Source organism: Symphalangus syndactylus, chromosome 5 (genome assembly GCF_028878055.3).
Source record: "Symphalangus syndactylus isolate Jambi chromosome 5, NHGRI_mSymSyn1-v2.1_pri, whole genome shotgun sequence".
Classification (NCBI taxonomy): Eukaryota; Metazoa; Chordata; class Mammalia; order Primates; family Hylobatidae; genus Symphalangus; species Symphalangus syndactylus.
In genome coordinates this window covers 43,478,341-43,490,908 of record NC_072427.2, presented here as the reverse complement: position 1 = coordinate 43,490,908, position 12,568 = coordinate 43,478,341, and the positions used below count along the sequence as shown (strand labels likewise).

At 45.0% G+C, this 12,568-nt stretch overlaps 1 protein-coding gene across 3 annotated transcripts in view; it reads left to right on the top strand.

Moving 5' to 3' along the window:
• TLN2 (talin 2) overlaps positions 1–12,568 on the top strand; it is a 463,814-nt gene that overhangs the window by 385,272 nt on the left and 65,974 nt on the right. For all 3 annotated transcript variants that reach the window (XM_055278272.2, XM_055278269.2, XM_063638847.1), the window contains 3 exons: positions 345–446; positions 4,988–5,158; positions 10,487–10,633. In XM_055278272.2, the coding sequence (XP_055134247.1) occupies positions 345–446; positions 4,988–5,158; positions 10,487–10,633 (420 nt within the window). The remainder of the gene's footprint in view (positions 1–344; positions 447–4,987; positions 5,159–10,486; positions 10,634–12,568) is intronic.

Sequence of the window (12,568 nt, the reverse complement as noted above, 5' to 3'; positions counted from 1 at the left end):
GGAAGAAGTTGTCGCCCCTTCTTGGAAAGCCATGACTGTTCTGCATGTCTACTAATTACATCAAGGAACCTAAAGTAAAGATACCAGTAGCATCAGTTGTCAGGGTTGACAGGAGCAAGAAGCCAGTTGCAAAAGCGTATCTCAGGCCTGCTGCTTCTCTCTCTCTCGGGAGGAGTCATCACTGAGAAGGTCAGGGCAGGGTGCAGTGGCTTGATGGCACACACCCAGGCATTCTAATATCTGCTTTGTGTGGCCTCTCTCATTTTTCAGAGGGGCCTTTTTGAATCAGTGCAGCTCTGTGGGGAGCTGTTATGGGATGAACTTGACACTTCTCTCCTTATCAGGCCCTGCAGGAGCAGCTGACTTCGGTGGTCCAGGAAATCGGGCACCTTATCGATCCCATCGCCACAGCAGCTCGGGGAGAAGCAGCTCAGCTGGGACATAAGGTAATGCACACCGAGGGGATCCTGCGAGGGTGTGCGTGTTATCACAGGAGAGAGGGTTTTATTGACTTTACTGTTATCGTTCCGAAAAGCCTGTGGTGCAAGTATTGTGCCTGAGTCCAATGCTGGTTTAAGCTGCAGCAAGTAACACTGAACCTCTCTCTGGCATCCTCTCCAGAAATTATCAGTTCAGGATCTATTTTTACCTAAGTTCAGAAGAAAACTTCAGTGCAGTTTTTCTGGCTGTGGCCAGAGAGGTAATTTGGCATTTACAGTCATCCGTTGCAATCGACCTTTGCTGAAGCCAGAGACTGAAGCAGACACTCCTAGCCTGGAGTCTGCTACCTTTGGCTGGCTGGCCGGCCAGCCCCGTTCTGATGTGTTTAAGGGTACATTATTCTTTTGTGGTTTCTAACATAGTGTCTACTCTTAGACATAATGAGGCAAAGCAGACTTCTCTGGAGGACCAAACCCTCCCTAGGTGTGCACTCCAGGCGAGCCGTTCAGCTGGGGATTCATATCCACATTGTGTTCAGAGCCAGATGATATTTTGCTTGGTTGGGGTTCATTTTGCAAATTCTTCAAGGACAGTTGGCTTGTCATGCAGCCTGTGCCTCAATAGGGAGAGGCCAGAAATTGGATTTTTAACCACCTTGGGTTTCCTAGCATTTTATCAGTGCAGCCATCAGTATAGATGTACATAGGAAGAAATACAGTAGCCAAAATCTTCTTGGCAGGTATCGATTTTAGAAAATCAATATTCTTGCTTTTTCAAATTACAGAATAGCTTAAGGGCCTACTCACCTTCCCAGTGGTTCCAAGGAGGGATTTTTAAGATTTGAAATCTCAAAGGCCAGTGTCTTTCTGCCTTTTTAAGTGTGGCATATTTCATTTCTTTTTCTTTTCTTTTCTTTTTTTTTTTTTTTGAGACGGAGCTTTGCTCTTGTTGCCCAGGCTGGAGTGCAATGGCGCGATCTCAGCTCACCACAACCTCCGCCTCCCAGGTTCAATCAATTCTCCTGCCTCAGCCTCCCAGGTAGCTGGGATTACAGGCGTGCACCACCATGCCCAGCTAATTTTTGTATTATTAGTAGAGACAGGGTTTCTCCGTGTTGGTCAGGCTTGTCTCAAACTCCCAACCTCAGGTGACCCACCTGCCTCGGCCTCCCAAAGTGCTGGGATTACAGGCATGAGCCACCACGCCCGGCCAGCATATTTCATTTCTTAGCCGAGTTTCTTTATACGGCAATTAGAAAAGGGCTTGTCCATCTGTCTGAAGAGGTTTGCAGGGGTAGGAGAATGGTCTGGACACTGGGGCCACTGCCTATGTGCCCATAAGGGAAACTGAGTTTAGAAGAGAAGCTGGACGTTTTTTCAGCAGTTACTTTTGATTCTAGAACTTTTGTAATAGAATGTTTCTGGACGTCTTTGGAGGACAATACCCATGTCTCTGCGGATGCTTCATTAGTATACAAGATTAATTCCTATGTTAGTGGTTAGCATCAAAAGAAACATAATATATTTATGTCACTTGACTTATAAATTTACACTTGGCCCTTGGGCTAATCCATCTCTTACCTTCTAAAAGAGAGTTTTGGACAGAGCCAGTCGGTGCACCCTCTATCCAGAAGAGCCGTGGACTGGGAGTTCACACCCACATTTTCCCCAAGGCTTCACTGCAGTGCTCATGTGGGGCCCCAGATCAGCAGCTTCAACAGCACCTGGGAGTGATAAGAAATGCCAGTTCTCAGACCCCAGCTGTGTTCATGAAGTTCTGTGGCTTAAAACAACAGAAATTTATTCTCTCATCCAAAGTCTAAAATCAGGTGGTGGCCGGGCTCTGCTCCCTCTGGAGACTGTAGAGTGGATTCCCTAAAGAATCTGTTCTTTGCTGCTTATATCTTCCTGTGGCTCCTGGCACTCCTTGACTGTCGCGCTGATCCCCGCTTCTGTAATCACATTGTCACCTGCTCTTCGGTGTCTCTTCTGTCTCTTAGATGGGCGTTTGTTATTGGATTTAGAGCCCACCCCGGTAATTCAGGACATTCTCATTTCAAGATCTTTAAATGCACCTGCAAACACCCTTTTTCCACATGAGAGCACATTCCCAGGTTGCAGGTATTTGAATATGGACATATCTTTTGAGGGGCCACCATTCAATCCACTGTGTCCCTAGACCTAGGAATGAATGTTATGTACCAAATACTCAAAATTCTGTGTTATTTTAATGCATGTGCTAACCCAAGGGAGGATGTTTCCTGTTCTGTCATGTCTCAAGAACTAATGGTGTTAAAGTCCTTGCTAAGCTCCCTAAATACAGAGAAAAGCACATGCCTTCAAAAAGCTTTGCCTGTTATATGTGAGCACCTAGCCTTTACTGAGTACTTCCTATGTGGCAGTTATCATGGTGAAGGGCTTTCATGTACGCTAATCCTCCTACCAGTCCTGATGAACTCTCAGTGCTATTATTAATCCCCATTTTACAGATAAGGAAACTGAAGTGGAGCAATTGGAACAATTAGCTAAATATTTCCGAGTAAGGAATTGGCAGGGAAGATTCAAATCCAGTGATTCTGAAGCCAGAGCTGAAGTCCTTCACGGCCTAGCCATGCTACCTCCATGGGGAAGCCAGGTTCCCATTTAGTTATTGCATTTAATTATTCTCAGCATACAGCAATCGCTGACATTTGACAGTTGCATTGATGAAATATACTTTGAAAATAATAAAATTAACCTAGAAAACATATAAGATTCTAATGCATTAAACATTTTGACTCCTCCTTTAGGACATAAAGGACCACCCCAAGCCTTCTGCCCCGATAACCCTTCAGTGCTCCATTCCCTTTGGTGGTGACACCAGTGCCCTTCCTGGGGATGAGGATGAAATCAAATGCAAGTGTGTGGAGCTGCTGCCTGTGGTTGTACAGGCTGCGCCCTCCACAAAGGCATTTGGCCGAAGTGGGAAGTAGGGACCAAAATTCAGCCCATGCTCTGCCCTGGCGTCGCTCATGTCTGCCCAGAGGACCCCTTTAAAATTCACCCAAAGGCTCCCTAAGGGTGGGGAACAGCGCTGTTCATCAGGTTTGAAACCTCTGTGTAAGATAACCATAGAGGAAATAAAAATGTAAAAAGAAGTTTATTGTTGGCCAATAATCATGTCTCACTATTAGTGTTAATTAAGTTTTATTTTTTGGACACGTTCCCCCACTTTGCCCTAGCCCCCCCCACCCCCCCACCCCATCATCCTCCACCCCCTCCTGCTGGCCCAGTGACTGCTCATGTGAGTGGTCTTCCTGTCCACATCCCCACAACACTCATTCTTCTAACATGTGATGGGAAGAAGCGTTAAGGGAGGTGCCGGCTAAAGGTTTGATCTTAAGTTCTCTTAAAGGGCATAATTTAGCCATTAGTCATTACCGCACAGAATGAGGCATTGAACAGAAAAGTGTGATTCATGCCATTGTATTTTATCTGAGTGAGGATAGATTCTGAGAGGGGATAGATTCTGGTATCTGAAGTGAATATAGCAAAATGTTAAGATCTCATATTCTGATGCCAGGTAGAGGGGCATCCAAACACCAAATGATAAACTTCTAAAAGTGCAATGCTACCACAGCAGCAGGACTGGAATCCCAATGAAAGTGACAGAGACCACAGATTGTGGCAGCTGAGAGCCGGGGCTCTGGGGTGGGATGCCGCTGTCTCCACCTCTTAGCTGCATGAGATGGAGCATGCGTCTCAACCCCTTGAAGCCTCGGTATCTTCTTGTGTATCTGCCCCTTAAAGTTGTGGAGGCTCAGCGGGGAAATGGATGTTAAACTTTCAGCGGAGAGCCTGGCTTAGGGGGTGCGCCCACTAGATGTTTGCAACACGTGGCCCACAGTGCCCAGCTGGTAGGCGAGCTTTGGTGAGCGTTGGTGGATATGCATGGCAGTGCCCTCCTGGAAAGAGGCCTGTGCGGAGGCAGTGGTTCCTGTCGGGATAAGCTTTTTTTGTTCTCCCAAGTTGGGCGAATCATAAACAGAGCATCTAGGCTGATGTGAAATCATTTGTGCTTTTTTTCCAAATCAAGGCTTGGTCAAAATGCTCCGGGCAAAAGGCAGTTGGGATTGGCTTCCTACAAAGCTTTTGAAGGTTTCTTTCATCTCCTGCTTTTTTCTGCTCCCCTGCTACCTTACCCTTTTCCACTCCTCCTTCCTCCTGAGTTTGTAAGATGTCTTTAGTTCTTTTAAAAGTTGTTAATTTATAGAAATTGACAGTTTGTAAAATTGAATTCAACTCTCATATCTAACTCTGGATCTTGGAGTGGGTTTCTTAGCACCTCTGCCATATTTAGAGAGATGAAGAATTCCCTGGAGAAAGTAAAGACCAAGAAAGAGTCCATTAATTAGCAAGCACTTTCAGCACTAAATTGCAGCAGATCTGCCTCTCCCTGTGAGTCAGCCCAGTCCTGTTCCCCTCCCGCGCCTGACCGTGGAGCCCCTGAAGGAGACACGTGTATTTACATGATACATCTGTGGCTTTTTTTTTTTTTTTTTTGAAAGGTGACACAACTGGCAAGCTATTTTGAGCCCTTGATCTTAGCCGCAGTCGGTGTGGCCTCCAAGATTCTTGATCATCAGCAGCAGATGACGGTGCTGGACCAGACCAAGACTCTCGCAGAGTCTGCCTTGCAGATGTTGTATGCAGCCAAAGAAGGTGGCGGAAACCCCAAGGTATGGTCCAGGATATCGGGGACTCACTTAGGACCACTAAGAAGCCATCATGCATTCCTGCTGTAATGTGTCCCTCCAGGAAAAAACACTTCCAGTTCTTGCTGGTGGCATTTGAGCTCCCACTCTGAGATCGGAAATAATCTATTGGCCTTCCCAAGGTTCTTAGGGAGGAAACAAAGAAATATACGTATAAGTTATTTTTTTCTTGACAGAATATGTAGACAAGTGTCCTTGGGGAAGAAAAATGTATGGTGTGATGATTACAGGAATGAAAACTGTAATGCTTGCTGGGTCCCTGCTCAGCACTGACACCCAGCTTGCACAAAGGAATGCTCTATTGTGCTCCAGTAAATGTCATTTCGATTTCTAGTACTTAAGAGACTGCAGTTTAATATGAAAATCTCCCATACCAGTTTGCAAGAGGGAACATTTCTTCAGCCTGTTGTATCACCCAGCTGCTTTAAGTGACCAAGTATAACGACAGCCTGTCATAGGTGACCCTGCACCACATTTTACTCTGAACTTGGGAACTGAAGAAGAGAGAACAGCATATGCAAAGGCATAGGTAGATTTATTAAAGGGTTGTGATTTCTTCAGGAATAGTGAGTGGTCTGATCTATCTGGAACATGCAGAGTTGGGGGACCAACAGGTGGGAGGATGGACTGGGCTGCAGGGTGATGGGTCTCTTCCACATTACGGACTTCGGTCTTTATTGTAAGTAGTAGGGAGCCATTGGCAGTCTTTAAGCAGTGGAATGGCACAACCAGTCCATATTTTAGAAACATTAAACTGGTAGCAGTGTGAATAATGTCATGGACTTTTCTTTTCTTTTTTTGAGATCATGTCTTACTATATTGCCCAGGCTGGTCATGAATTCGTGGCCTCGTGCCTTCTTCCTGCCTCAGCCTCCCAAGTAGCTGGGCCACAGGCACGTGCCACCATATCTGGCTAGCCTGCTTGCTCATTTATTCACTTATTTACTTAATAAGTGAATTAGAGGTGGGGGTCTCACTATGTTGCCCCGGCTCATCTCAAGAGACTCCCGGCCTCAAGCAATCCTCCCCGTTTAGCCTCCCAAGTACCTGGAATTATAGGCGCAAACCACAGCAGCCAGCTTGGACTTAACATTTTCTATGTCCAATTTTTTCATTCATGTACTTGGCAGTTATTAAGAGCCTCATTCTGGGGATGCTGAAACATTAAGTGCCAGCCACTGCCCTCAAGTTGTTCAGAGTCTTTTGGAAAAATAAGTTGAGTTGCTGAAGTGGTGGAATGGAGCAAGAAAAAAAAAAGGAATACTCTTTCGACTGCGATGGAGAAACGATAGGGTGCCTTGCAGTCGTGCCAGCCCCCTTTGCACCCTCCCCAAACTGGAGGAGGCAGAACTTACCCTCTGACTCACTTCTGGGTTGTCTTTTCTCCAGGCTGTTTACTGCCACATGTCCCCACTCCTACCTGAGGGTTTCAGTACTAAGAGAATAATTCAAAGGAGGAGTTTTCTGGATTTTTTTGTTTGTTTTTGAGACAGAGTTTTGCTCTTGTCGCCCAGCCTGGAGTGCAATGGCACAATCTCCGCTCACTGCAACCTCGGCGTCCCGGGTTCAAGTGATTCTCCTGCCTCAGCCTCCCGGGTAGCTGGTATTACAGGCGCCTGCCACCACACCCAGTTAATTTTTTGTATTTTTAGTAGAGATGGGGTTTCACCATGTTGGCCAGGCTGGTCTTGAACTCCTGACCTCAGGTGATCCATCCTCCTCAGCCTCCCAAAGTGCTGGGATTACAGGCGTGAGCCACCACACCCGACCTTTCTGGATTTTTAAGACATCAACACATCAGCTTGGACTGTAAGTTCAGAGCTCCTCATGGAATTTTATTTTCTCTCAAGGAACCTCACAACCTCAGCTTCTGCTTTCTGGTAAAGCAGAGGCTGTGACCAGAAAGCTTACAGTGCTGACTGTGTGTGCTCCCAGCCGTCAGAGATGGGGTCTCACCATGTTGCCCAGGCTCATCACAAACTTCTGGCCTTAAGCAGTCCTCCCGCTTCAGCCTCCCAAGTACCTGGAATTCCAGGTGCAAACCACAACACCTAGCTTGGACTTAGTTTCCTGTGTTCCCAGCCATAGAGCACACACAGTCAGCACTGTAAGCTTTCCGGTAACAGCCTCTGCTTGAAAGTGGTGTCTAGAATAATTTTCTACCAGTGTGAAGTAGTTTTCAGTAAAACATTAGCTGATGAAGTAAAACACGATGAGTGAAGGCAAGGCAGGTGATCACTTCTGTCCCTCACTGGTCTCATTCAACCTGCTCTCTTTCTGCAAACTCTACAGGCTTAGTCCAAAGTACGCCTGGGATACTACAAGTCTGTTTTTTTGAACCCTTTCCTTAGAGGCCTGATGCAGAGACTTAATCACCTTGAGTGTTATTCTTTGGACAGATATTTACTAGGTTTTACTTGCTGTGTGTTAGGTGTTATATATCCCTGTCTGCAGAAGAAATAAAGTTTGTCAAATAGTTACGGGTAGCTTTGATATGGTGAAAAGTAGCACAAGCTTTGGGGTCAAACATAATTGGATTCAAATCCCACCTCTGCCTCTCACGAGTAGATTACTTCATTTCTTTGTTTCTTCACCTAAACAATGAAGGTAATTATGAATACCTCCCTAAGGTACTGGTAGAGACTAAATGAGATAATGTGCCTGACATAGTAGATATGTTTTTTAAAAAAGCGGCAGCCCAGAACCTGGTGTTAATGAATTACCTGCTTACTGAGGCGTTTGCAGTGTAGCCTCTCCCTCACTCCATTGAGCTTTTCTGCGGTATTCTCTATCCCGCAGAGCTCTCTTCTCCACTCATCCCCACCCCACCCAATTCCCTTCTGCAGCATCCTTGATGGGCCCCCACAGATTCTGCCCGCAACACTCCAGCAGAAACGCAGCCCTTTCCACTGTTGGGCAGTTCTAATTATTCCTTGTTTTTCTCCCTCTACCAAAGTTGAAATCTGCTCCCCTGTGGCCTTCTCCCATTTTTCCTTACTCCTGTGATGTCTGTGCCTGCTATCCTGGGCTTTGTATTTCAAGTGCTGTAATAAAGAAACAAGGCTCCTTTGGAAGCAGACTTCAGATGTGTGTCTGAAAAAGAATGGAATCTGGCTTTTCTCTTGTGTGGTGCCATGAGGAACAGTAACAAGGAACCCCTCTGGAATCTAAAATAACGACCTCATTGTTGGGCCCACCGATGCCACTTATGAGATTGCTGTCAGTGGTTTAAACAGGCCTTAATTGAGATCCAGCTGTGTCTTTGGGTATCTGAAACTATTGAGCTCTACTAGCAGGTGTGTGTGATTTGAGATTAGGCTGTCTGACAAAGATGAGACTTGCCTTTGGCGTTCGGAAGAAAAGGCCCTGGGTGAGGCCTGAAGTAATTGGAGGAGGCTTCATAGAATAGGTAGACGCTGAGCTGACCCTCTAAGAATCTGTGAAAAACTTAACCATGAGAAGTGAAGGAGAGCAGGCCTTCTAGAGAATTCATCAGCATGAGTGGATGGGGAGGTAATTCATTTCTGGGATAGCCAAGAGCAAGGACATGCTTTTATAGATTTCGGTGACCTGGTACAGGACAAGTGTCCTTTAGATTGTCCAAGGACTTCAAAAAGTTTTGTGATTTACTGCTGCCCCCAGAATTTGCTTCTGAACCTTCCTGAGCCCGCATGAGAGTACAGATCCTTGGCAAGCAGTGCTTTCGTCTCCCCCAGAAGATATACTTCGTTTTCATATGAATGTGTAGAATTGCTGGCATTTTTGTGTCTCCAACAGTCATCTCATTCTAAGTGAGACTTAGAGAAATATGCACCCCCCCTTTCACCTTCTGTATGAATAAAAATGTATGAGATGCTCTTTCTGGAGAGTAGGTCCAAGAGGTATCACCTTTCACACTTCTATCATCAAAATAAAGCAATCTGCACATTTTGTGTTTTACCATGTCTGTGCCATGAAATCAGCTATCAACCCAAATTACCAGTTTACTTCACTCATCCCAAAGAGAGTTCTGTGTATCCTGACACAGTTGCCTCAAGGATAACCACCCATGATCAACGTATTTCCCATCTCATCAGATGTCATATTTGAATAACTTTTCTTGCTTCCTATGGCTTTTCAATTCAGACAGGGCTGGTTCCTGTGGCTCACATAGCCTCTTGGAATTCTCTTGTATTTAGAAAAATCACCCAATGAGTTCTCGTTTACTGCTTTCCACTGGCTTCTTTACCTTCTCATTTGCCAGAGTAAAGATGCAGTATCTTGGCCTTTTGAAAGGGTCTACTTCCCCCGCAAGGTGGCTCAGGGCGGCCATAGCTACGGCATGGGTAGACCCAGTGCCTGGATGTAATGCAATTCCGACCCTGAAAACCTGACATCAGGTCAAATTTTGCAGAGCGAGGGCACATTTCTTCCTAGACTGCCCTTATAAATGACAAGGCGCCTGCAGCCATATCATCCCACATTGCATAGTGTTGTTATAGTTGCCCCATCTTACCTAGGAGGACTCCAAGCCCAGGGCCACTTACCTAGTTAGCCAGCAGTGGAGCCAGAACTAGAACCCAGGTTTGTCTGTCACCTTGGCTGTTCCCCCTGCATCTTGCTGCTACTTGAGGTATCTTTCAGGGAGCCCAGGACTGCCATTGTTTCATTGTTTTCATTCATTCATTTACTTAGCCCCTACTGTGCTTGACACAGGTGTGAGACACCTGCTTCCTAACATGGTCTAAGGAATGCATGGGTACTCAGGGCGTTACCTGCAGGGCTCCAAGCATTTCTCCAACCTCATGGCATATAATTCGTGACATAGTTTCAAAGCCTATTAGGCACTCTACAAATACATTTCCCTTAGAGGCACCTACACTTCTGTAATCCAATCTTATCTGTAGACGGGGAATTATAGTGTTTTGGGCATCTTTGAAGAGAAGTACATTTATTTTAAGCACATTTTTTCATTATATTGTTTTTTAAATGTATCAACTTGTATATTTAGGGACCTGTGGCGTTCTCTTTCTACAGTCCTGACATAGTAACATAAAAAATTGGTCATGTCATAAGATTTTGATATTGCAGTTTTATTTTTCCCTGATTGTAAAAAGAGATCTTTTTCTATTTGTCTTTCTGATTTTTATTTACTTTGCAAGCAAATGGCGAAACATAAAGGGAAGAAATAGAATAGATTTCTGTGCTCCATTGTGGGGGTATGGTTTTATATTCTACTTTTGAAGGTTATTCTTAGAAGACTGAGCGCCGCTTTCTTCTGCTTAAGGAAATGTTTCACAATTCCCTTCTCAGGCGCAACACACCCATGACGCCATCACAGAGGCTGCCCAGTTGATGAAGGAAGCCGTGGATGACATCATGGTGACGCTGAACGAAGCTGCCAGTGAAGTGGGGCTGGTTGGGGGCATGGTGGACGCCATTGCAGAAGCCATGAGCAAGGTGGGCGTGGGCTCCAGGGCTCTCTACTCCCTCATCTCCCTCACCCATGGGCTTTGCATGCTTTTCTCTAAGCTGTCAAGGCTCATAGCAACAAGCCTCTTCTTTTCTTGAAGGTTCTAGTTAATGTACAGATATCCAGTCACACGTCCAACATATTATCCTTTATTATTAATGCATTACTTTTGTAAGCCAGTTGTGCCCTTCCTTCTTCTTCTTCTTTTTTTTTTTTTACATGAAAGAAAAAGATGGAGATGGAGAAGATATCATAGGTTTCCTCACTTGTAAGATGGAAATTGATTATCTACTTCATAGGGTTTGTTGTGGGGGAACAATTGCCAAAATGAAATAAAAGTGATTCCCGGCCGGGCGCAGTGGCTCACACCTGTAATCCCAGCACTTTGGGAGGCCAAGGCGGGCGGATCACCTGAGGTTGGGAATTCAAGACCAGCCTGACCAACATGGTAAAACCCTGTTTCTACTAAAAATACAAAATTAGCCAGGCATGGTGGCACATGCCCGTAATCCCAGCTACTCAGGAGGCTGAGGCAGGAGAATCGCTTGAACCTGGGAGGCAGAGGTTGCGGTGAGCTGAGATCATGCCATTGCACTCTGGCCTGGGCAACAAGAGCAAAACTCTGTCAAAAAAAAAAAAAAAAAAGTGATTCCCAAGTGCCAGTTTTTGGAATGGCTATTTTGGAATCATGTGGAACTTTAAGAATGTAGATTCCTAGGCTCCACCCCCAACCCACTCAATTGGGTTACATTTTAACATACTCTTTTTAAATGCTCCTTGTGGTTCTGATATCTAGCCAAGCACAGAAACCACTGAAATAGTATATATGCAAAAGCCCATAGTAAACTCTTGTAGGCTACAGACATATAAGAGAACATGAGTATCATTTTCTCATTTAGTGACCCATCAATTGAGTCGGATCATTAGGGTGACATGACTGGAGACAGTTTCAACTCCATATCTCCTGTTCTTTTCCCCAAAGAATCCTTCACTAGTCATGTAAGTTTGACATTCATTAGAAAGAATGCTTGTTCATCAGCATCTAATTGCCATCCTGTGATAGCATGCCAAGAATTTTAGACATCATCTATGTTTTGAAATGTCCATTGTCAGATTGTGAATACATTAATAAGGTTTTTCAGGATAATAAGCAGTCTTTAATTGCTAATTTAGAGAAGATTGGTTGTTCATATCTCCATGAAGAAATGATATGCTGTAACTATAATTAGAATAATTATCCCTAGGCATTATGCAGTCATTGTCAGCCTGAGAACAAACATAACAAGCCCAGGATGGAATGCTGTGTCTCCCTTTAGAGCCTGAGGCTCTACCTTGTCAAATCGTCCATCAGTTTCTGCTGTGGGCTTCTCATGCTGCACATGTGGACATTTTGGCAGAAAATGAGTGAAATTTCCCTCTTCCGCAGGCCCTTGGATAAGTCTCAGTAGATTTGTTTGGTTTTCAGGACATCAGAACACCAGAGCTTTGAAGATAAACCATGTACCTACCCAAGGACGTTAAGTAATGGAGCCCAAGGTTTCTTGGTGCAAATTAGAAATTCAAATGATAATATTTTTCTTCCTGGGAGAAGATATTTTTCAGTACCACTCAAATGATAGGGAAGGGTTCCATAAATCCTAGGAAGATGGACATCAGATCCAAAGTCTTTCTTTGATAGCCCTATGCCTTATGCACTGTGATGGGCTGTGGACAGAGAGAGAAGGCCCTGAACCACCTGCCATTAGTGGTGTAGCCTATGCTGTCTCAGCCAGAGACACGTTTGGTTCTTCTGGATGGGCTGGAAATAAGTCAGGTGTTACTTGATAGCAGTAATTAGGAACTGCCGGCCAACACAAGCCACAGAAGCCAGGAGCTATTCTTCCCCCCTCAGTTCTACAAAGTATGTAATTGGGGTTTCAATG